Source organism: Anomaloglossus baeobatrachus, chromosome 4, assembly GCF_048569485.1.
Source record: "Anomaloglossus baeobatrachus isolate aAnoBae1 chromosome 4, aAnoBae1.hap1, whole genome shotgun sequence".
NCBI classification, from domain to species: Eukaryota; Metazoa; Chordata; class Amphibia; order Anura; family Aromobatidae; genus Anomaloglossus; species Anomaloglossus baeobatrachus.
This window is the reverse complement of record NC_134356.1, coordinates 459602869-459629372: the sequence shown is the minus strand read 5'-3', so window position 1 is coordinate 459629372 and position 26504 is coordinate 459602869. Positions and strand designations below refer to the sequence as shown.

General features: G+C 42.6%; 1 protein-coding gene and 1 long non-coding RNA gene across 3 annotated transcripts; both read right to left on the bottom strand.

The window, feature by feature from the left end:
* Nucleotides 1-10155: 10155 nt before the first annotated feature.
* Nucleotides 10156-12397, bottom strand: LOC142302529 (olfactory receptor 5T7-like). Its single transcript, XM_075343622.1, has 2 exons — nucleotides 12379-12397; nucleotides 10156-11093 (listed from the first exon to the last, which is right to left on the bottom strand). The coding sequence occupies exons 1-2, from the start codon at nucleotides 12395-12397 to the stop codon at nucleotides 10156-10158; spliced, it is 957 nt and encodes a 318-aa protein (XP_075199737.1).
* A 10151-nt stretch (nucleotides 12398-22548) lies between these two features.
* LOC142301684 (uncharacterized) lies at nucleotides 22549-24261 on the bottom strand. Of its 2 annotated transcripts, none has more exons than XR_012752864.1 (4): nucleotides 24188-24261; nucleotides 23444-23620; nucleotides 22925-23037; nucleotides 22549-22691 (listed from the first exon to the last, which is right to left on the bottom strand). It is a non-coding gene; the product is annotated as an uncharacterized LOC142301684 (long non-coding RNA). The 2 variants fall into 2 exon arrangements; XR_012752865.1 differs by having other exon boundaries at nucleotides 22925-23034.
* Between the last annotated feature and the right edge of the window lie 2243 nt (nucleotides 24262-26504).

The following is a 26504-nucleotide window of genomic DNA, read 5'->3' as shown; positions in this document are numbered from 1 at the left end:
ATGTCTGTCCAGCATGGATGGGCTGGAGAGGAGGAGGTGGAGGAGGAGGCGAGTCAGCGTGAGGAGAGGATGAGTATTGTTCCTCCTGGTGGGGACACAGAACTTTTGCCTGTTTGCAGCTTGGCCCTCATGTCACAGTTCATGTGTAAGTGTCTGTGGCAAGACTGTCACATGATACACATTTTATCTAACAACCTATACTTGTTGGCCAACTTTCTGGACCCACGGTATAAGGAGAAATTTCCTTCTCTCCTTTTGGAGTCAGAGTCACCAAAGAGTTGCACAATAGAATCCTTTAAGAGGGTCATTGTAGATCAGATGATGAAAACATCACCCACAGACAATGCTGGCGGCAGAGTTACCGTCTTTTTTCAACACCAAAGATTAATGGGGAGAGACACGAACACCAGATCCAACAGAGATGGGGGTGGGGGGGAAATGTGCCCAAATTGGGCCATTTTCAATAAACCAGGACATAAGCATGGGCTATCTGTACCTGTAACAATGCCAAGGAGGGAGACATTACACAACATGGTCAAGGGGTACTTAAGTGAATATACCTGCATACTTTCTGACACTTCAGTTCCCCTTAATTATAGGATGTCCAAGCTGAACACTTGGCCCCAGCTCTCCTTATACGCCTTGGAGGTGCTGGCCTGCCTGGTTGCTAGTGTGATGTCAGAGTGTGTTTTTAGTCTAGCTAGGGCAATCATTATTGATAGGCGCTCATGCCTCTCCACAGATATTGCAGACAGGCTTACTCTGATTAAATTCAAGAAGGACTGGATTTCTCCACAGTTTGCAATCCCTCCAGATGAGAGCAAGCCAAACTAAACTCCCCAAAAATGTTGATTTTCACTACTGCTGTTGACGTCTACCCCTTCCCATATAAAGCCATGTCCTGTCTGCATCAACCATGACTCAGCCCATTGGGCTAATGTTTGTAAACATTATGTACATTGTACAGTGGCAGACAAACCAGGATAGTAATACTACGCCAGCCTAACTACTATTTGTCATTGGAGGCCTTTGTGATGGGCACTTCCTGCGTCAACCATGACTCAGCCTATAGGGCTAATGTTTGTAAACACTATGCACATTGTGCAGTGGCAGACAAACCAGTATAGTACTCCTACTCTAGCCATTTACTATTTGTTATTAGAGGCCCTTGGGATGGGGACTTCCTGCGTCAGCCATAACTCAGTTCATAGGGCTAATTTTTGTAAACAATGCACAGCTATTTGACAACCGCATCTATTCGCTTCTGTATTTGGTCCATTTTACCTCTGTGTGCCTTTCGTGTTTTTTTTCAGACAGCAAAAAAAAACAGAAGGAGGGTTACATACAGTCGAAAGCTAGAAAGATAGCTGGATAGATAGATAGATACATAGATACCTGGATTAAGGGATAGATAGATGATAGATAGATAGATAGATAGATAAGAAAGACATATATAATGTCCGACTCCCTTGCATTTTGTAATCTTGCACCCTTTGGTGTCTTTCATGTGGCACTTAAGGGTGGTTATCCTTGTTTTGAGCCACAAATTCATTATTTTCCCCCAAAAATGACATGGGGTCTCCCCTATTTTTTGTGCACAGCTAAGGGGAAGCAGACAGCGGCTGGTAATCCAAGATAGAGGGCAACCCATGCTGTTGTTTTAAATTAAATTAAATAAATTTAAATAAAAACGTGGGGTCCCCCCAGATTGCAACACCAGCCTAGGTAAAGCGGACAGCTATGGTCTGCTATTCTCAGACTCCAGTTATTGGACCTTTCCCAGCCTACAAAATAGCAGACCGCAGCCACCCCAGAAGTGTCACATCCATTAGATGTGTCAATGCTAGTGCTTCGCACCGGATCAACCCATTACCCTGGTGCGGTGGCAAACGGGGTAATATATGGGGTTAGTACCAGCTATGTAATGTCACTTGGCATGAAGCCCTGGCATTAGTGATGTCATGGTGTCTATCAGATATCCGACATCACTAACCCAGTCAGTAATAAAAAAAAATAGCAACAAAAAAAAAATATTTGAAAAAACACTCCCCAACACAGTCCCTCTTTTACCAATTTATTGAAAAGAAAAAACAAATTTGGGTTCGGTGTAATCCAATAAGGGGGGCCCACGACGATCCATACTGTCCCAGTCAATGAAGAACTGAATGTTTCCCATTGGCTGGGCTGGGAGAGCAGTGCACTGTCCTAAGCTAACATCATTAGGTCAGGCCAGGTCTCCGCAGGGCATGATGAACGCTGACGTCATGAGGTTAGCTGAGTTCATTACTTGCGGTGATAAACTCTGCTGAACTTGTGATGTCAGCGCTCGTCACTGAGTTCCATGACCGCCGCATTCTCATGTGAACTATCCCATGAGCCCATGACGTCACCACTTGGCACAGTCTCGGGCCGCCCGTGAGACTTGATGTGAGAACGCGGTGTCATGGAAGTCATTGACGACCGCTGATGTCACAAGTTCAGCGGAGATCATCATCAAATGATCTGAGCTAACCTCCTGATGTCAGCGCTCATCTTCCCCATTGCTGCTCGCTCAGCGAGGAGATGCTGACACACTGTAGTGCAAGCAGCTGCAGGGCTGGCCAGGGCAGTGTGACATAGACTGCAGGGGCACTGATAGACTGAAGCCACACAGAAGTTCTTCCGTGTGGCTTCAGGGGATTCCAGAAACCATATGTGAGTCAGAAATGTATGCAGGCATATTCTTCAGGCTCTCCCCTTTCAGTTTCATCACTTTTGCATCCATTTCAGCCTTTTCATCAGGCCCCCAGACCTCTTTGCTGGGTCCAGCAGAAAATTACTTGCATTTCCCATTGACTTGTATTGTACATGCTATTTGTAACGAATACACGAATATTACAAAGTACTATATTGCAGAGGTTCCCAACTCCAGTCCTCAAGGCACACCAACAGTGCATGTTTTCAGGATTTCCTTAGTATTGCACAGGTGATAATTTAATCACCTGCAAAGGTGCTGAATCCAACACCCATGCAATGCTAAAGAAATCCTGAAAACATGCACTGTTGGAGTGCCTTGAGGACTGGAGTTGGGAACCTCTGCTATAGTGTATACGATTATTACGGTATTTGCTCATCTCTAATAGCCACGTATTATTGGCAGTCCTAAAAAAATTGTTAGTGCAGTATCTACACCCTGTATCTTGGCAATTTTAATTGCCTATAGAAAAATTTAAAAACACCACTATAGGTATAACCAAGTTTTATTGGCGGTCCTCAAAAATTAGTGCAGTATCTACACACTGTGTTTTGGCAATTTAAATTGCCTGTAGACAAATGTAAAAACACTGCTCAGAGTATAACCACGTATTATTGGCGGTCCTAAAAAAATTGCTGGTGAAGTATCTATTGGCAACTCAGGCAGATAATGAAAAATGTATCTTTTAAGTCACTTGTCTTACAGGTGTGTGTGTAGGGTTGAGAAACATCTGTTTGAAAGGGGAAGGGTACATATAGCATGAGTGGTAATTCCCGACGAGGTGGTTGTGGAAGGGGGAGGTTGGAGGTGTACATGTGGGAAGTTCTGTTAGTCAAAGATCTAGTGAGCAAACACCGGCTCAGCTTGTCCCAAGAGAAATGATAACAACTTATATTACTGGACAGCCTACTACACTAGATTTGTTTGGCAGCCATACATTGATTAAACTTCAAAATGAGGCTTATCAACATCAGGTGGTAGAGTGGGTTTCAAGCACTATATCAAATAGCCTCTCCTTCTTTTCCTGTACCTCCACATCACACACAATTCATTCCCCAGAGGTGCCGCCCCAATTACATTTTCTTGCGCCCATGTCACATATCTCTAACCGGCAATCTGACTGTGGGGAACCACAGATGGGCGAGTCACAAGAGCTGTTCATACATTCTATCGCATGGGCATCTTCACAGAACCATTCCAAAGATTCCCTGACTGAAGACAAGGAATGCATCTGCACCGATGCAAAAAATAATTGAGTTGGATCCTGGCCAGGACGAAGTACTGTCCCAGTAGGATCCCGACTCTCGTCAACTGAGAACCCCCGTCGGTGGAGGGGATGATGATGAGACTCAGATACCTGAAGTGAATGTGTACTGTGCTGTGATGTTAGGTCAGGAAGAGGAGGAGGTCCACTGGAACAGTTGGATACAGCACTAAAAGATGGCGCTTCTATGAATGCGCCATTTTTTGGGTGGCAGCAGACTGCAATTCGCAGCAGGGGGGGGGTCCAGAAAGCTTGGGCCAACCTGCGCTGCAGATCCCAATCCCCAGCTGCCTAGTTGTACCTGGCTGGAAACAAAAATTGGGCGAAGCTCACATAGTTTTTTTCTTAATTATTTCATAAAATTAAAAAAGAGGGCTTCCCTATATTTTTGGTTCCCAGCTGGGTAAAAATAGGCAGCTGGGGGTTGGGGGCAGCCCATAGATGCCTGCTGTACCTGGCTGGCATACAAAAATATGGCAAAGCCCATGTCGATTTTTTTTTTTTTTTTTAAATCATTAAAAAAAAAAAAAGAAAAAACCCAAACACATAACCCTAACCCAAGAGTTAGGGGTAAAAAAAAAAAGCGTGGGCTACCGCTGCATTTTCTATTGCTAGATAAGAGTAACCCAAGCAGCTATTGGCTGTTAACCCCCACTGCTTGGTGCTATCTTCACTAGCAATGGAAAATCCAGGGAAGCCCTTTTTTTAAATTTTTTTTCCAAAAACCTAAAAAAAAAAGAAAGGACGTAGGCTTTGCCATATTTTTGTATGCTAGCCAGATACAGCAGGCAGGAATGGGCTGCCCCAACTCCCAGCTGTCTATTTGTACCCAGCTGGGAACCAAAAAAATATTGGTGAAGCCCTTTTTTAGTTATTTCATTAATATTATGAAATAAAAAAAATATGATGTGGGCTTCGCCCAATTTTTGTTTCCAGCCAGGCACAACTAGGCAGCTGGGGATTGGAATCCGTGGCGCAGGATGGCCGAAGCTTTCTGGGCCCTCCCCACTGCCTATTGCAGTCCGCAGCCGCCCCAGAAAATGGCGCTTTCATAGAAGTGCCATCTTCTGGTGCTGTATCCAACTCTTTCAGCGGCCCTGGTGCCGAGTGGCACACTGGGTAATAAGGGGTTAATACCATCTTTCTTTTACCAGCTGGTATTAAGCCTGAGATTCTTAATGTCAGGTCAAGTTTGACCCGGCCATTAAGAATCTCCAATAAAGGGTTAAAAAAAGACACCACACAGATAAAACATACTTTATTATAAATAAATACACAGACACACTTAGGAATTCCATTTTATTACACCCTCTCACCCCTCCATAATCCTGGTCTTCTGTCTTCTTCAACCCATGCAGTTCTGCTATATCACACAGCACAAGGAGGAAGAACGCTGCTGCTCCCCTGTGCTCTGTAATCGAACAGAGACTGCGGCAGGTTGGTAGGCAGTGACATCATCGCTGCCACCATTGCCATAGTAACCTACTGAGCGGTTTATTATAGCAATGGTGATCTCCGATCAGCTGATTGCCGGAACCACTATTCAGCGGCTCCTGCATAAGCCACTGAATAGCCGCACCAGTAAACAGGGAATTAACTCCTGCGGCTCCTGCAAGAGCCAGTGCATAGCAACCTCGGTAATGTGGGGATCAGAGATCACCGATGCTATAGTAACCTGCTCGGTAGGTTACTATGGCAACGGTGGCAGCGGTGACGTCACGTCTTCTAGTACCTACACTACCTAAGACACACACTAAATCTGTCCCTAGCTCAGTAGCACCTCTCCCTACACTAGCTAACCGTGGATCACACTGCCAACCAAAGCGCCGTCAGCTGTCATATAGAGCTCATGACGCTGTGCAACCAGCTAATCACTGTAATGCCACAGCTATGTTGGTTGTGGCATTACAGTGTGTCACAGCCAATCCGTGCATGTTGGCTGACTCTGTAAATACTGCCCACATGCAGGGAGGGGGAGCTGATCATCTGCCCGAGCCTCTCGCCGATACTCGGAGCTCGCCTAGTATACCGAGCACTGAGATGCTCGGGCGAGCACCGAGTAGCGGCGAGCATGCTTGCTCATCCCTAATGTCATCGCTCTTCAGACTTTCCAGGTCACACTGTGCTTTACATGACCCAGAAGTTAGTTTTACAGTCTAAAGCTGCATGTGCACGCTGCATCTTTTGCCACAGCCTTGTTGTCAGCAAGTTTTGACTTTTAGCATTTCCAGCAAAGTCTATGAAAATTTAGATTTGCTGTACGCACGTTGCAGTTTTTTGTCTGCAGTTTATTTGTCAACAACTTTGCTTTGTGTGACCCAGAAGTTAGTTTTACATTCTAAATCTGTGTCATGTCAGAACAAGACTCCATAGGTTTTTATTGCATAAGAAACTTCCGGCACTGAAAAATGGCACTGAACACCGGAGAGATCAGCGATAGGTGAGTATATTAACACACTCACACTACATTACACACATTAAATTAATAGAAAACTCAGTAGGAGTGCTTCTTTAAGGGGCATTAATCATCACTGCCCCTTTTTTTACGATTCTGAGTATTAAATGAATAGGGTACCAGCAGAGTGAAAATACTGTAGATGCCAGCTGTATATGTGAGCTAACAGCCTGTGGCATTAGTCTCAATCAGATTTGGGTCAATTAAATTCTAATATGACACTGCCAATTGTGCAAGTGGCATCTGGATGGTTAAAAGAGGAAGAGGGAGATCACGGGTGCTGAAAGTTGCTATTACAATTCAAGCTCATTTAATGACCTTAGGGTTTGGGTGGCTTGTTATACCTTGCTATAAAAAACACAAAAAACTGAGCTGAAACAATGTTCAGTAAACATGCAACATTAAGCATGTGAATTGCAGCCTTAAGACTAGAAAAAAACCAAAGAGAAAATTGCATGACAAATACCCTGACTATAAATAAATAAATTGCAAGTGCTTAATAACAGGGTACTTAGTGTATACATTTTTGCAAAAAGGTAAAAAGCTGTCTCACCTCGTCAAGGTGTACCCATCTGAGACAGTCCCTAACCTACTGAAGTTAAAAACATTATCAATACCTGACTTGTGTCATGTCAAACTCCAATATGAATGGTGGCAAGTGGTCAGCTGTGTCCCAGATTAAATACACAGTGAAGTGAGACGCAATTAGTTGTTCAGTCTCAGTATTAGGAGGGCTGCGCCCCCAACTTCCAAAACAGCAAGATAACATACAAAAAACACAAAAATCATGCAATTTTCTCTTTGGTTTTTTTATACCTTGCTATAAGCATGGTCTAACAGGCTGTGTCAGAACACAGGTAGACTGTAACAACATCATCAAACTTGGAGTGACTCATTTTTACCCGTTTGGCAGCGTTGTTGACCTTGCATACACAGATAAATGAAAGACTCCATTTGGAAAAGCCGCAGCTCAGCGATCAAGAGCTTATGAAGCACACGCAGGCATTTCTGCAAATATGATGAAGAAAAGGACCTCTCACAGGAAACATTGACGCAGTAAGTGACCAAGTAAACCACTGTTTAAACCAAGAAGAAATATTGTAGGTTGCAGAATTCAACATGGCTAGAAAGAGGGCAGTGGTGCAATAACTCAATGAAAAGGAACTGTTTTGGATCAAGTACCAGTCAACCTTTCTCTTTATCTTATAAAATATAATGGATTTGATTGTGTGTATGGACTTGAGCTTCACAAAGATGAAAAAGTGTCTGGTCTACCAGATAGAGTTGCATCATCCCGACTCAGTGATGCTCATTTAGCAGGGGACAGCACCTGGGGCACCTGCAGGGAAGACCTCCATGCAGACAACCTGGTTTCTGGTGGCACGTCACGGTTAAAAATCTTTTTGCGTGTGAGGTGGAAAGAAGGGGAATCCTTTATTTGCAATGTTTAATTTATTGATACAATTACAACAATATATATCCAACATAGAATGCGGTGATTTCACAGTGAATCAGAGGTGCACAAATTGGATACAATTTAATTCACAAAATCAGGTCATTACCAACAAAGAGGAGAGAAAAGATGAAGAGATTGGTTTGACCACACTCTGTAGCATCTCGTATCAAATTAGGAAAATATATGTTAGACCATCTGAAAATAACATCTTTAACATGTAACTGTTTTTTCTAGAATAAAGGGTAAGAAAAAGTAAAATGCATAGAAACAAAGGTTGGATTATGACATTAGAAAAACAGCTATGGATGAAAATATAGTGATAGAGTATGAGAAGGAAACAGGGAAAGAAGATAGTCAGTCCAGTAGCCAGTCATCTGTAGTAGCAAATGACAAGAGTTAAGTGATGAGAAAATAGTTCACCTACCACCTAAGAGTGAGAACAGTGACATGTGGGAGACTAACTGGGCTCCCTTTGGTGAGGGTAATTTGTTAACTTGACATAGCTGCTGTGGTTGTCAAAAAGAAAGGTTTGGACCTATATAGTTGCCATGGCCTCCAAATCTGTGTGAAGGGGGATAAATTGTGTTGAGAGAAGGCTGCTAACTCTTCAGCGCCTTAGAGCTGATCGTTTTTAATAGGAGTTGCGAAAGGGTAGGCACATTCATTGAACACCACAGCTGGGCATTTAAAATCTTGCTAGCTGAACCCACAAAGGTCACCAGTTTCGATTTGGCTTTATCATTGAGCCAAACTGGAAAGTTCAAGAGATCCTGACTCGGGTTGAGGTGTAAAGTCTTGCCCGTAAGCTCCATTAGGAAATGCGATACCTCTCTCTGGAAGGATTGTAATTTTGGGCAGGTCCACCACATATGAAAATAGCCCCAGAACACCTCCAGCTCTGATCTGAACAGGATGGATTCCAGATGTGAGACAGGGCTGGAAAAATGTACCACCTCACTACCACTTTATAGGAGTTCTCTAAAACTCTGACACAATGTGACGGTCCATGTGAGGCACTAAAAATATAGTTAGCTTGTGTGTCCGTAAACAAAGTTCCCAACTCCCTTTCCTACCCCAGTAGATATGCTCACTTCACTGGTATTTTTTTGATGAGTAGGATATTGTATAATTGAGAAAGTATTTTTTTGTGAGACCTCGCCTGCGTGCAGAGAGATTCAAATGTCGTTAGAGGTATTGTATGAGAAGCTTGTATTAATAGCGGCTGAACAGCCCGTTTTATCCTCATGTGGTGGAGGAAGGTAAGTTTGGACAAAGAGGGAATTTTACGCATTTCTTGTAGTGATGCCAGGGAGCCCTCAAACAATAAATCCCCTACAGGAACCCATGCACTACTCAAGTACAAAGATTTTGTAGAGTTTGCGAAATTCATATTGGAGTCTAAGATGTCCGAGACCGGGGTTAAGGGGGAGAGGGGGTGAGCAAACATTTCTGTTTCTTTTCCAGGACTTTAGAAGGGCCTCTGTTAACCAATTGGGGTATACTCTTTTATTTGTCGGATTGGGGGATGAAAGCAGCAAAGCCCTGAGAGGGGTTGGAGACATACTGTATATTCCTCCATGGGTATCCAAAGTTTGCCTGACGGGTATCTTATTCAATCTAGAGCTCTAGACAGGATTGCTGCTTGATAATATATAGAAATATTAGGTAAACCCATGCCACCTCTGCTCCTTGGAAAGCTTAGAGTTTGATAGCTAATTCTCGGTTTGCGTTTGTCCCAAACATAATTAGATATTAAGGAGTTTGCTTTGGAATGGAACTATTTAAGGACTGGGATAGGTAACATCTGGAAAAGATAAATAAACTTGGGTAATATAATACTTGTTATTAAATTTAGACTTTAGGTAAGAGGGGTTTGTAGTTAAGGTCGAATAGCGACTTTGGAGAATTGCTAATTTTAATGCCAAGATAGGTAATATGACTCTTTGGCCAGTGGAAAGGTAATGAAGTTTGGAGGGATTTGATAGTTACTTGGGATGTTAAATCCTATTGCCTCTGATTTTGACAAATTTATTTTAAAGTTTGACCATTGGCCGTAAACTTCTAAAATTTCAGTTTCATTTCGGCCATGGCTGTGGTTTCCAGTGGTTGAACCCTAGTAATATTGTCCTCTATCCTATGAATGTGGAAATAATCTTTTAACCAAAATAATATCAACAACAAAATGCTACAAAATAACAAAAAAACACATAAGATTCTCTAAAGCAAAAACTCAAATCATTCTTGTGCTATTTACAGACATGAAAGGCTTTTGTCCGCTTTAACGCAAGCTTCATTTCTCGGTTCCTTAAACTGTATATTAGAGGATTCAGCATAGGAATAACCAGTGTGTAAACTACTGATACAATTCGGTCTTGTTCTAAGGAATATGATGAACTGGGTCTTGAGTACATAAAGAAAATTGTACTGTAGTACAGAATCACACAAATGAAGTGGGAGCCACATGTGGAGAAGGCTTTACGTCTGCCGTTGGAAGAGTTCATTATAAAAACAGCACGTAAAATAGAAGCATAGGAGATTACAATGACAATGATGGTAGCGCCAGTTACAGAAGATGCAAAAATAGCCAGAACCAACTGATTTGCAGAGGTATCAGAACAGGAAAGCTTCAGTAGAGGGGGAACGTCACAAAGGAAATGGCGAATATAATGAGAACCGCAGAATGAAAGGCGAAAAGTACAACACGTGTGTATTAAGGAGTGAAGAAAGCCAGCTATATAGCATCCACTAAGTAACTGAAGACACTTTATCCTGGTCATGTTCTTCAGATAAAGGAGAGGAATACATATTGCTACATAGCGATCAAAGGCCATGGCTGCAAGTAGAAAACTCTCAGTAGTTCCAAGCGCGATAACGAAATACATTTGGACGGCACACCCAATGTGCGATATGCTGTTTTCTGCTGTAATTAAATCTACCAACATCTTGGGTGTGATGCCTGAAGAATACCAAAGATCCACGAATGCCAGGTTAGAAAGGAAAAGATACATTGGACTGTGCAAGTGATGATCTGTGGCTATAAGTACAATGATCGCTAGGTTCCCAACAACAGTAATAAGATACATGAACATGAACACTAAGAAGAGGAAAATCTGAAGATCTGCATGATCACTAAATCCAAGGAAGGTAAAACCTCTTACTGATGATTCATTATATACGTGATGTCCTGTAAGAAAGTTTAGACTGCATTATAAATGCAATGTTATACCTGCTTTTTATCTTACTCTTTTTGGCTCTTGATTGAAATGCCAAAAGACAAAGATGTCAAGCTGTATGTTCACAGCCAGTGCAGGCAAAAGGAGTCAACAGGGGCTTAAAAAAAAAAAATATTTAGACCTTATTCACACATGTACAAGAAAAAAGAGCTGTTTTTTCATCTGTGCGATGGATTAGATTTCCATCTGTACTCAGCCCATGTGTCAGTTTGAGGAAAGAAAAACAGATGGAGGATAGGTTTCATAAAAATCTTGTAGTATTAACAGTGAAAAACACTCAGCAATAAGATACAACAAGGATGCCAAGAGAGTGCCATTGCTATTCATTTTTTCATTTACCTGGATGTGATAATTTGATCCTCACATTGAATTAAAAAAAGGACATTTCATGTTTTTTTAAAGATTGTCAGTACTAGAAAAAATGGACACGTGAACATGAACATAGGCTATAATGCATGCCTATTCAGAAAAAAACATTGCTATAACACTTACAAGAAACATGTACAAGTGCACCTCACTAAATTAGATTTTCAGAATTGTGCCTATGTGTCTGTTATACAAGACTCCTTGTTCAGAAGACCTTCAAGGAGAATATTCTTCTACCAAGGAATAGATGTGCTGGTGCAGCAAGTTTCTACAAGATGAGGCCAAATAAAACTGAAGGGGTTTTATGTTAAAGCGGTTGTCCACTACTTTCATATTGATGACCTAATCTTAAGATAGCTGATCAATGTCTGATCAGCAAGGGTCCTACATCCCACACCGCCGATTAGCTGTTCTCGGTCCCTGTGGCAGCAGGCGGCTGGAAATGTTCAGTTTCAGTTCAATACTGGAGTTGCCCGGTCAACTGATAGCAGCCAAAGCAGGGTACTGCATATCTTCCCCTTACTGATATGAACAGGAGGCGGATGTGCAGTACCTGGCCGCAGTTGCTATCAGAAGACGGGGCAACTCCAGTATTGAGCATTTCTGGCCACCTACTGTCACCGGCTGGACCAAGAGCAGCTAATTGGTGGGGGGTGTGGGGTGTCAGTCCCCAGCCAATCAGACATTGATGACCTATCCTAAGGATAGGTAATCAGTGTTAAAGCAGGGCATAACTGCTTTAAAGGATCAACTAACAAAAGTATCAATTGAGAAACAAATATTATATATGTATTTATACACCAGCAATAAAAAGTAATGGAAGTAACAGATTATGGTGTAGAGAGGGAGAAACAATAACTTATCACTGACCATAGGTAGGTCCATCCATGTTCACAGTTGACTATGAATTGTTGTTTTTTTTTTGCTGGAAGTTAATTACTTGTTCTTCAGGTATTGTTTGGTGTCTGAATATTTTAGGTCTTCTTAAAGCTGTATTGTAGAGAATTCAGGTATTTAAAACTTACATTGAACTTGGATTTCTTTTATATTTGTCCTTTCTCCTGGGGACTAATTAACTGGTTTAAAGTTATCAACATGTATAGTTAAAATATCGAAGAGAAGTTAATTATCAATGTCCCTAAAGTAGAAAAATAACTTCCCCTGGGATTCCTATTTACAACAATCATTAAAAGTCTAATAATTAAAGTGTAAGTGGTACCGGGTCACACAACCATGAGTGATAAATAAGGATGAATCTTTCGGAAATCAAATTTGACAGATTCTCTCATGTGTAACACACTCTGTGTACCCCTAGAACTGTATCTAATCCTCTTCAAGATCCTAAAGAAAAAGTTACCATAGTAATGTTAAAGGGATTTCAACATATACTGAATAAAAACTATAAATACACCACTTTTGTTTTTGCTCCCATTTGTCATGAGCTGAACTCAAATAGTTAAGACTTTTTCTAGGTACACAAAAGGCCTTTTTCTCTGAAATATTGTTCACAAATTTGACTAAATCTGTGTTAGGCCCCTTTCACATGTCAGTGATTCTGGTACGTATGTGCTTTTTTTAAAACGTACCAGAATCACTGACATACGCAGACCCATTCTAATCAATGGGTCTGCTCACACATCAGTGATTTTTCACTGAACGTATCTCCGTGCAGCGTGCACCCTTGGCCGTGATTCTGCACGGAGACATGTCAGTTTTTGTCTGGCATCACTGATGACCCACGGACCACACTATGGTGTGATCCGTGTGTGATCAGTGAAACACTTACAAGAAAATTACGGACATATTAAATATTAAAAATTTTCAACTTTCCTTGTCTGCAATTTGCTGTGCCTGCTCCGCTCTCGGCAGCTCCTCCCTGGCTCATGAATATTCATGAAAGCAGGAACTGCCGACCAGGAAGTAGGTGCTGAGAGCGGTGGGCGGATGCTGGAGAGCCGAGGAGTTCAGCACCATGGACAGTAGCAGTAAAGGCAGGTGAGTAATGTCCATATGCAATCACTGATCACGGATTGCACATGGACAACCCACGTGTGCCGTGAATCACGGAACACGGAGGAACATGTGCGTGTTTTACACGTCAGTGAAGAACATCTGTGTTTTTCACTGACGTGTGAAACGGGCCTTAGTAAACATTTCTTCTTTGCTGAGATACTTCATCCACCTCACAGGTGTGGCAAATCAAGATGCTGATTAGACAGCATGATTATTGCACAGGTGTGAATTTAGGCTGGCCACAATAAAGGGCCAGTATAAAATGTGCAGTTTTATCACACGATACAATGTTACAGATGTTGCAGATTTTGAAGGAGCATGAAATAGGTATGCTGACAGCAGGAATGTCCACCAGAGCTGTTGCCTGTGAATTAAATGTTCATTTCTTTACCATAAGATGTCTCCAAAGGCATTTCAGAGAATTTGACAGAATAACCAACCGGCCTTACAACTACAGACAATGCGTACCCCACTAGCCCAGGACCTCCACATCCAGCATCTTCACCAAAAAAAAAACTGTCTCAGAGAAGCTCATCTGCATGCTCGTCATCCTCATTGAGGTTTCCACCAGACTACCGTTTGTTGTCGCAACTAACTTGAGTGGGAAAATGTTCACATTCAATGGCATCTGGCATCTTGGAGAGGTGTTCTCTTCACGGATGAATCCAGTTTTCACTGTACAGGGCAGATGGCAGACTGGCAAATGGTAGTCACATCAGATGCTAACTGTTTTCTGACACCTTCAAACTACCTCCCAAAAAACCTGTAAAATGCCCATTATAGAGCAGCCATTTATTGTGGCCAGCCTAAGGCACACCTGCGCAATAATCATACTGTATAATCAACATCTTGACATGCCACACCTGTGAAGTGGATGGATTATCTTGGCAAAGGAGAAGTGCTCACTAAGGCTAGTTTCACACATCCGGCATTTTGCCGCTTTGCCTTTGTCACACTCCAGTACAATGCAATACAGTACAATGGCATCGCGGCAAGCTCCGGTCACATGCTCTGGTCACATGACAGCATGTGACCGGAGCTTGCCGCGATGCCATTGTACTGTATTGCACTGTACTGGAGTGTGACGGATCTGGCAAAGTGGTGAAATGCCGGATGTGTGAAACCGGCCGTACACAGATTTACACAAACTTGGGAACAATATTTGAGAGAACAAGGCCTTTTGTGTACATATAAAAAAGTCTTAGATGTTTGAGTTTAGCTCATGAAAAATTGAAACAAAAACAAAATTGTTGCATTTATATTTTTGCACAGTGTATATGGCATATTTTTTTTTTTTTTTTACTCAATGAAGTGCGTTTATTATATATATGGCTTTTTTTAAATGGATAATAGCCAGTAGTAACAAGCAGCATGTTTAACCCCTTGGCAATCAACAATACACCATTTAACAGTGGCCCTTAAAAAAAAAGCTCTCCCATTACATTTTCTGTGCATTAAAAGTTGGTGTATGTGCATGTAAAAAAGTGTCTATATTAATATATTCATCTACCTCTGTTATCTCCGTGCTCCTCTTCTGAGTGACGTCACTGCTCTTCAGACTTTCCAGGTCACATTGTGCTTTGCATGACCCAGAAGTTAATTTTACAATCTAAAGGGGGCTTTACACGCTACAATATCGTTAATTTTTTATCGTCAGGGTCACGTCGTTAGTGACGCACATCCGGCGTCATTAACGATATCGCAGCATGTGACACTTATGTGCGAGCTAAAACGATCGCAAAAGCGGCCAAAATCGTTTGCCGCGGAGAGGTCGTCCTAAAACAAAAATCGTTTACCTCTCATTAGCGATCTTGTTCCTCGTTCCTGCGGCAGCACACATCGCTGTGTGTGACACCGCAGGAGCGAGGAACATCTCCTTACCTGCCTCCACCGCCAATGCGGAAGGAAGGAGGTGGGCGGGATGTTACGTCCTGCTCATCTCCGCCCGTGTCGCACAAATGATGGGGGCGGGTACGCACGCTATCAATATTGGTACCGATATTGCTAGCGTGTAAAGCCCCCTTAAGGCTACATGCGCACGCTGCGTTTTTTGACGTGTTTTTGTCTCATTTTTTGGTGCAGTTTTGTTGTCAGCAAGTTCTGACTTTAGATTTCCCAGCAAAGTTAATGAGAATTCAGATTTGCTGTACACACGTTGCAGTTTTGTTGTCTGCAGTTTATTTGTCAAAACCTTTTGACAAAAAAGAAGCTGCATGTTCATTCTTCTTGCTTTTTTGTCACGTTTTGTCACCCATAGAAATCAATGAGGGGATGAAAAACACATGGAAAAACACATGATACCAAATTGCTGCACTTTGAATTCGTTGTACTTGCGTTTTTGTCACTAAAAATGCAGGTCACTCACATTGGTCCAAGATAAATAAATATTTTACTGGAGAGTCTCTCTCTCTCTAGCTCTTCGACATAATACATACGAGGTCCAACGACGCTTCCAACACTGCTACATCTGACAATCACAGCGAGCACCATAGGACATGACTTCCCGCTGTGCGGTTCGATCAGTGGTGATATCACTCAGGTGAGTCCTCCACCCGTGGCTCACTGCAGTCGCAGCCTGATTTGCAGTCACAGAGGGAGGACTCCAGCTGTGACTGCAAATCACTCAAATGACGTTACCGCTGATCGTGCGGCTCACTTCAGTCACTCGGGTGATTTGCTGTCACAGGTGGAGGACTCCAGCTGTGACCTCAGCTAACCTGAGTAACATCACCACTAACCGTACAGCTCACTTCAGTTGCTGCATGGAACTCACAACGGGTAGTCATGTTCTATGGCGCTCGCTGTGAGTGTCATATGTATCAGTGATTGAAGTGTCGTGGGACCTCGTCTGGATAATGTTGGACCTGCAGGGGTGTTTTGGGGATTAATAAAGTGGTGAAAGAGGGTGCTTTTTTGTATTTTATTTCAAATAAAGGATTTTTGGGTGTTTCTGTTGATTTACTTTCACTTACAGAATAATGATGGGGGGTGGCTCATAGACACCTGCCATCACCAATCTAGGGCTTAGTAGCAGCTGTGGGCTGTTATTTATACTTTATTACCCTAAATGCCACTGCACCAGGGCAACGAGATGAGCCGGGTCCAACGCCAGAATTGGTGCATCTAAAACCAGCTAAATATTTTGTGACCTTACCAATCGTCCAGCGGTATTTGGGCCAAAGACATTACAGAGGAAGGTCTTTCATTTAGGCATGTGTGTCACCCAGGGCTATGGGGTACTCGGTCCCGGGCGGTGTACCGCTGGGGAGATGTCACTTGGTGGCTATTGCCCGGTTCCATGTCCCTGGGGATGCTTTTTTAAAGGGGTATATTTACAGGGGAGATTAAATGAAAGTTTATAACATGATGCCACTTGCGGGTTGTGGCTATATAGATGGAGTCGCCGCTGCACAGTTCTCACTACTGGGGCTGGTGTTGGTGGCAGCCTGGATGTTAGGTCCTCCGCAAGCAGGACTGGGCCCCAGAAGATAGGTGATGTGGATGGGTGCAGAAAGAAGGTAGGCCACACAAGGGGATGCAGTATAACTGGTTCCTTTACTCACAGTGACCGCCGGTCCCCTTAGTCCCAGTGCCAGTTTAGTGACCAGTTGGCTTCTTTTCCCCTGCACCTGTCTCTGTTTGTTGGGTTCCTGTGGCTTGGAGCGTCTGGGTGTCCCCTCCTTGTAGTCTCTCAACAGTAGTCCGTCTGATGGTAGCGTGAACCTTGTGGGGTCGGAGTCTCTGGTCCTGTTCCGCGGTTCTCCTGTTGCTACTGTGTCCTGAACTTCATGGTCAGTGAGGTCCTTGATGGTCCCCTCACTGTGCAGATTTTATCAGGTCTGCCTGGAGCGTTTGACTGACCTAGGATTCTGTACCCCGTCGGTGCTATGATTCCGGGAGCACTCCACCATACTCAGGCTGCTAGGTCACTGTATACCAAGCTGTGCGGTCACTGTGCATCATGCTGCTAGGGCACTGGGAACCAGGCTGTTCAGGCACTCTGTAGCAGGATGTTAGGGCAGTATGACCCAGGTTATTAAGGCACTGTGCACCAGGCTGTTATGGCACTATGAAACAGACTATTAAGGCACTTTAAACCAAAGTTTTTGGGGGACTTTGCAGCAGGCTGTTAGGGCACTCTGCACTAGGCTTTTTGGGCAGTGTGCACAAGGCTTTTCTGCACTGTGTACCAAGGTGTTGCAACAGTATGCACCAGGCTGGTACGGTAGTATGCACCAGGCTGTTAGGGCACTGTCTACCAGGCTGTAAGGGCACTGTGCACCAGGCTGTGAGGGGAGTATATACCATGCTATTAAGGGAGTATATACCAGGATGTAAGGGTATTGTGCAGCAGGATATTAGGGCATTGTGTGTCAGGCTGTTATGGCACTGTACATCAGACTGTAAGGGAAGTATATACTAGGCTGTTTGGCACTGTGCACCAGACTGTTATGCCACTCTGCACCAGGCTGTTAGAGCACTGTGCACCAGGCTGTTAGGTACTGTGCAACAGGCTGTTAGGGGAGTATATATCAGGCTGTTAGGGTACTATGCACCAGGATGTTAGGACATTGTGCACCAGGCTGTTAGGGCACTGTGCACTAGGCTGTTAGGGCAGTGTGCATCAGGCTGTGAGGGCACTGTGCTACCGGATGTTAGGGCACTCTGCTACAGGCTGTTGGGGTACTATGCTACAGGATCTAAGGGGAGTATATACCAGGCTATTAATGGAGTATGTACCATTCTGCACCAGCCTGTTACAGCACTCTGAACCAGGCTGTTAGGGCACTGTGAACCAGGCTTTTTGTGCACTCTGCAACAGGCTGACAATGAAATGGTGGTGCCACGCATGATGTGGCCTTTATACAAGCTGGGTCACTTGGTGCCCCAGCCAATCAAGTATTGGCATAGCTGTTATAAGTCTGGAAATACCTAGAGCCTTAAAGTTTGTTGATTTGCTGTGCAGTAGACTTTCAACAAGCTTTTTTCAGCTGCCAAACCCAAATAGTAACATGGACTTCCATTTCGACACCCGTGTTCGGTACTGGACACTGGATGTCTGGTACAAACCCCGAACTTTACCATCCGGGTTCGCTCATACCTAATCACATTTATTTCGTACTCTACGCTAAGCATTTACATCGGGATTTTCATTTACATTTCCTAATCATGTGAATCTGATTAAAACCCACAGATCCATTCACTATAATGAGGCAACAAAGTTACTCTGTACTCCATCTGACCTCTTTTCAATGGTGTTCTTCTTTTGAGATGTGCACAAAACTGTGGCTGACCTCACTTTTATGTGTACTTAAAAAGATGTACATCAAGTCCACAGTGTCTCCATCAGCCTCACTATGGGGAATCTTCTGTTGGGGTTTTGTTTGAATCATGTATTTCAGAGATTTATATGGAAAGCCTGATGTAAGTGCTCAATGTAGAGGGCTCGATAAATGTGAACCACACCTTACTGCGATCTTTGGGAGGAAGAAAGAACAAATCAACAGCAGATCAATAATTGGTTCTATTTTTTCGCAACATTCCTTGTGCATTATAAGTGATTAGACGGTTTTAATCTTCAGGTCCTTGCGATTACACCAATACTGGATTTTTTATAGTTTTTTTTATGTTTGGATACTATCACTTAGTAAAAAAAAACACTTTTTTTTTACAAAAAAAAAGTTTTTACATTGCTATATTTTGAGTGCTATAATTTTTTTATTTTTCTGCTGACAGAGTCAAGCAAGAGCTTGTTTTCTGTGAGACAAGTTGATGTTTTATTGGTACCATTTTTGGGCACATTGTTTTTTCTTGATCTCTTTCTATTCTGATTTTTGGAAGGCAGAATGAACAAAAACCAGCAATAAAAGGAATTTTTTTTTGCTATTCTCTCTGTTGTAAAATTGATAAGACAGCTTTATTTTTCAGGTCAGTACGGTGACAGTGATACTACATTTATCTAACTTTTTATGTTTTGCTGCTTTTACACAATAAAAACAATTTTATAGAAAAAATGATTGTTTTTGCATAGTTGTATTCTGAGAGACATAGCTTTTTTATTTCTCCGCTGCCGGAGATAGTTTGTTTTTTTGCACAAGACAAAATGTTACCATTTTTATTTACATTTGACTTTTTGATCTCATTTTCTGCCACTTTTTTTGGCAGAATGATGACAAAAATAGATTTTTGCCATTTTGTTATTTTTTATTGTGTTCACTGAAGAGGTTAACTTGTGTGAGAGTTTTATAGATCAGATTGTTTTATTTTAGATAGATATACGTATTTACTGGTATCATATTTTTTAGTTCTTTATTTTGAGATTTTTAAATATATTTTTTTTTACTTAGCCCCTATATGGGAATTTAACTTTTACTACTCTAATCACTGATATAATCCATTGCAATGCACATGCATTGCAATGAACTGCAGATGTCACTATTACTTTTACAGAAGCCTTTCAATCCATGCTGCTAGCATAGTCTAACAGGGTACTGCAGCTGGCAGACCAGGAGGTCATCATGATTATTTTGGGTTGCCATGATTATAAGATGGGCCCTTGTGATTATGTTACCAGGGTCCTGATCGAATGGGAGAGGGAGCACATTCCCTCTCCCAGCCTCCGAAATACTGCTATCGCTATTGGTCACGACATTTTGGGGGTTCAACAGCAGGGGCAGGGCAAGCACTGACCCTGGCTATGACAGCCGTACCTCGTCTATCACTTATGCAGAGCTCCTAGTAGCAACTGTGTGGTCATAGCTTATTAACTATGTCCTACCTCTACATCAACGGTCGGGAACACCTATCTAACACCTATCTAACTATGATGTATAGGTACGTTAAATATCATGAAGGGGTTTAAGTCTCAATTTGCCATTACCTTATGCATATCGCCATCCTTGTCAAAGCTCTTAAGGACAGCGAGAAGTGTAAATTAACTGTACCCTTAAGGCTATGTTCACATATCAATTTACCCTATGTTCAGTGTTTCCGTCAGAGCTTACATCCGAAATTACACAAAACGGAATTCGGACATATGCATTGACACCTAGTGGAGGCAGGCAGCAAGTATTCAACCACGTCTTGGTTCCTGCTTCCAATGAGTATATACAGTACATCCAAAAATGATGGCTGACACAGCACATTGTGACTTCATCTGCATTATTATAGTCAATTGCCTGTCAGCGCATACGCCTAAATCCTGTTGTGTGGGACTTAGGACATAAGGCCTGACAGAGCCACCAAATGAAGGACATGATCCTATGCGATCATAGCTTTACACTCACCTTTCAGACATACTCAGATCACTCAGACTTGACTCTAGACAACATATTACTGATTTATTCGTTGATTGTATCTACATCCATTGTATACTTTGTTTGATACGGGTTGTTTAGTTTTACAGTTTCTATTCTATTTTCACGTAATTTTTTTGCCCATTTTTTATATATGTTTCAATTAGTCTGGTATGTTACCTCTATTATTTAAACTTCATTAGCTCTATGAACCAGTTTTTAGAGTGTGTTTGCTATACAGTATATTGCTATTTTTAAACCTAAACTACTACCCAGAAAGAAACACAAAAAAGTATGTAGAAATATATAAATTTTATTGTTGTTAAAAATTTTTTTAAAAAGGTAGTACAGCAAAAAGGATTATAGAAAGATGTGTCAACCAAAGACACCAATAGTTAATTACAGCAGGAGTCTGTCAGTTATAATAATAATTCCAATAATGTTAATTCATGACAGAACATTCCATATTCCCATAACATGTTTTTTACAAAGAAGGATACAGGTTGTAAGATGTATTTTAGCAACTGTGATTAGATGGTATTAAATAAGCAGAAATGTTAAAGGTAATAAGATAGTATAGAAGGGGGCTTACAATAAAAGCCCTAACAATCAGAAGACAATAACATCAAAAGACATGCCTGCTAAAGGAATATCATACACAGTGCCAAGTTAGATTATAGCCTCACCATTCACACCCTGACGCGTTTCGCCGTGGCTTTCTCCAAGGGCGCATAGAGTATAGTGATCAGTATGGGGTATTTATAATGCCAAGGTAACAATCAATTGAAACGGAAAGTTAATAGGATTAAAAGATAAACCAATCAACATGCATAGAGTAGGTTTTAGAGTCTTATCATTGGTGATTTTAAAAGATGCAAGCCACATTAGCATAATTAATGAACTCACTGCAGATGAACTTTATGCAGATGAGCTGAACTGCGGTATTCAGAAGGTTCAAGAACCGGAAGTGGAAATGAAAGTGTAAGGAAAAAGTATTCCCATGTGTAAAAAGGGTTCCGTTTTAGAGGAAGTGACAAATAAATAAGATGCGCATTCCAAGGAAACACACTGCGCATGTGTGTAGTGACCGAAAATAAGATCCCCACTTCCGTCATAAGGGTTCCGAAAAACCGGAAATGACGCAAAGGGGGAACTCCTGCCCAGAGAACGCAACTGTGGAACGCATCTGCGTTCCACAGAACGGAAGTGACCGTCAAATACACCAGTGCAACTAAAGATGTAGCCCCCACTGCCGTCACTCAGGTTCCGTAAAACCGGAAATGACGAGAGGGGGGACATTCACACCCAGAACGTAATTGTGGAACGCAGATGCGCCCCACAAAACGGAAGTGACAAATAAAGGTGCAGGTTGAACGCGATAGCGCTACACTTGTATATATATGTGATATAAAGAAGAAGAAGACATTTCCGGCTTTGTTTTAGAAAAATATATACAATCACAACAATGATTTAATCATAAAATACCATAGTACAGAACATAAAAATATATAAATATAAATATATTCAATGCATTAGTTATGAGCTTGCTAAATTTATAAGAAAAATAAACACCAATAGATAAGAGATCATGGGGCTAACGTGAATCAGTGTATACTGAATAAATATTAAATAATTAATGTTGAAACCAGCATATCAATATAAAAATATATAATAAAAAATAATATGAATACAAAATATATAAAAGTGACTAAGTGAATAAAAGTGCGCAGTGCGAAGTGCAAGTGATAAAAAACAACTGTCTTTATTAATTAACAGATCATTATTATAATAAAAAAGTGGAGTAGTCCCATGTTAGTTGTTCCAAGATCCATATTTGCATGTAGATTCATAAACCCCCCCAAAAGATACCGAAAACTAAAAACAATGAGAAGAAAGGATAAAATTAGTGGGCATAAAAATTAAATAAAAACACTAGAGGTTCTATTAACAATAAACAAAAGGAGTGAAGATCACAACATCATTTATAGAAAAGGCGAGAAACTGATGTTTTCATTCAACCCATTTGGCACTAAAGTATTTAGCGTAAATATCCAACGAGATTCTTTCTGTGCAAGAGATTTCTTCCACTTTCCCCCTCTCTGACTCACCAAAACTCTGTCAATCGCACGAATCTTCAGTAATGTGGAATCACAGTGATGGAATTGTTTGAAATGTCGGGAGATGGAAGTAAGTTTGGACACGTCATCTTCATCTTGAGCTGCTATGATAGATAAAACATGTTCACGAGCTCTCCTTCTAAATTGTCGAGTGGTGAGACCCACATATTTCAGGTCACACGGACAAGATGCCATATAAATCACTCCCTTAGTGCTGCATGTAAGGGCATGCGTGATCTTATATTCTTTTTTATTTTCGGAATCAGAGAAATTTTTAGTTCTCTCAATATTGGGACATGCCACACAGTCACCACAGGGTTTGCAGCCCCAGGGAATCCGGGAGGAATCTAAAAAGGTTTTTCCCTGCTGTCCCCTGTGGTGACTGTGTACCAACATATCTCTTAAACTACCTGACCTCCGAAAAGTCACATTGGGATTAGATGGCAAATATTGACTAAGAACATTATCAGTCAAAAGGATATCCCAATATTTTTTAAGAATACTACGTACCTCTTCGGAGTGGGAATTAAAGGTAGTGATGAACCGAATGATATCATCATGAGGTTTTTCTCTTCCTGGATTTTTCAGGAGTGTCTGTCGTTCAGTATTCTTGGCAGCATAATAGCCTCGATTTACATCTCTTGGATGGTAGCCTCGGGATAAGAATCTTCTTTTCTGCTCCAAAGCCTGATTTTCAAAAAATGCATCATTGGAACAAATTCGCCTTAATCTCAGAAATTGTCCCTTTGGGATGTTTTTAATCACATGTCTTGGATGGGACGAATGAGCATGTAAAATAGAATTTACTGCAGTTTCTTTTCTGAATAAATCAGAATGTATAGTCCCATCCAAGTCAATGTGAAACTTGACATCCAGAAAATCAATGACATTGGTCCCTATACGGTAAGTGAGTTTAAGATTGATGTCATTCTGATTGGCAGCCAGCATGAAGGACTCAAGTTCCTCCCGGCTGCCCTGCCAAACAAAAATGACATCGTCTATATACCTTGACCACATGTGAACTTTCTCAGACAAAGGCAATGGATCCGTGCTGAAGATGCTTCTCTCCCACAGCCCCAGGAATAAGTTGGCGTATGAGGGGGCACAAGCTGCCCCCATTGCTGTTCCCTGGAGCTGTAGGTAGAGTACATCCTTGAAGAAAAAGAAGTTATGATGTAAACAAAACTCAAGGAGTTCCATAATCAAATCTGCCAAACGCCTGTCAAGGTTAGAGGAGTCAAGAAAAAATCTCACCGCCAGTAGACCATCTTTATGGCGAATTGAAGTATATAGTTGTTCTACATCGGCCGTAATGAGTAACATGTCCTTATCCAGATGCACATATGCTATTGTTTGACTCTTGTCTTGCCCTGGCATTTTTTATTATTGATTCTGGAGTGAATTCCCCATTGTCGATCACCTTGCACAGGGTCTACTGGTAATTTTTTCCAATCATTATTTTTAATTCATGGGCCTGTGTTGCTGTTCATATTGTTATTAAAGTTGTCACTTATGTTTATCTCGAAGTGCAGATAAAATGATGTGCAGGCTTGTTTGCATGCATTTTTAGTGTTTTGGTATATCCATCTCATCCTCCGGTGGGCCCCCGGTCCCCAGTGGGCCTCCATGTTTTATATTGTGCATGGCTACCGCAGGCTTGTTACTGCGGGCTGGACAGAAATATTTTTCAGGGCCAGCGTTAGAGTGGGCAGACTGGGTCCCCATGCTCTGAGGGGCCCCCAGCCTTTCCATCATAAACTGCAGTGATCGCACAAATTCTGTGCGATCTCTGCATTTTCCACGGTTGTAGAATGACCTGTGGTGACATAACAGTCATGTGACTCACCAAAGGTCCTTGCATTGCGGGAGTCCTCAGGCCTGTGTAGTGGGTGGGCCTACCCCCTACTAGTTTAGCATAGTTTACCCGGCATTGTGATTATTAAAAGTGTTGATTTTATTATATATATGTGTTGTGTTAGGGCACCCCCTAGTGGCCGGGTGGGACGGCTGTTGCCACCGGGGAAGGAGGAGTCGGCCGGATATCTAGGGAAGGTCTGAGTGTGTGTGGGAGAGTAGGATCCGGGACAGCAGGCAGTGAACATCTAGAGCGGCAAATGTGAGTGTGTGAGCGGAACACCAGGGGACACCGGAGTAAAGGAGGTGGACGCAACCTCAGGGTCTATTCTGCTGGTGTGGGTCCAGTGCGTGCCTGACCGGAGAGTGGGAGCCCAGAGAAGAGGAGTATCTAGGGCATATCCCCACCAGAGGGCGCGTTTGGGCAGGTTGTCCCCAGCTCCACTAATATTGCCGGAATCTGCTGACCGGAGTGTTGTTCTTTTCTGTGTAAATAAATGGCAGTTTTTATGCATTTCAACTTTTGCCTGAAGACTCTTTATGCATCGGCCGGGGAAAGAGATGTCCCACCCTGCACACTCCAGTCAGTCGCAGAAGTTGAAGAAGTGGTGAAACCAGGGGTCTGCCTCAGTACCAGTGTCACGACTACACAGCCGGAGGTACCCCTGGGCCATCACTTCACCTGCACAAAATGAGGTGCGTGCAGGACCTGCAGACTTCTCCTCTCATATTCAAATGTATGTGCATCTTTCAGGCGCACATACATTTGAACAGTGTGGTGCCAGGACTGAGGCAAAGGAGTTCCTCAGCACCGCACTGAAATCCGTCATAACTGGGGATGCACGGAAGAAGAGGACGTGCAGGCACCGTGTAAGCGCTCCTGAGGAGCCAAATATGACATAGAAAATCAGTTTAGATGTAGGGGCCATGGTGGGGGAGGAGAATAGGGCAATGGGGGATAAGATAGGGCAATGTGGGACATGATGGGGCAATGTGGGACACAATGGGGGACATGATATGGCAATGGGGGACACAATGGGGGACATGATATGGCAATGGGGGACATGATAGGGCAATGGTGACAGGATAGGGAAATTTGGGAAATGTGGAACATGATAGGGCAATGTGGGACAGAATAGGGCAATGTGGGACTGGATAAGGCAATGTGGGACAGGATAGGGCAATGGGGGACAGGATAGGGCAATGGGGGACAGGATAGTGCAATGGGGGACAGGATAGGGCAATGTGGGACATGATGGGCAATGGGGATCAGGATGAGGCAATGGGGGAAAGGATGGGCCAATAGGGGACAGGATGGGACAATGGGGCACAGGATGAGGCAATGGGGGACAGGATGAGGCAATGGGGGACAGGATGGGGCAATGTGGGACAGGATGGGGCAATGTGGGACAGGATAGGGGGATGTGGGACAGGATGGGGCAATTAGGAAGGAGATTGTGAAAGGCGTCAAGTATAATTAATATAATGAGGAGCGGGAGGGACTTTATGCAGAGACGTAGTATGGGGGAGATATTATAGAAAGGGCAAGTTTTGGGGGGACATTATGGAAAGGGGCACTTTATGGGGCTATTTTAGAGGGTGGATATTTTGTGCTGGAAGCAATTAACAACCCCTTCTGATTCCCCTTGCTTCTCCCAGATAAAATAAAAGACCCTGTATTCACCTCTGGTGCTGGCACTGTTTCAGCGCTGTCAGT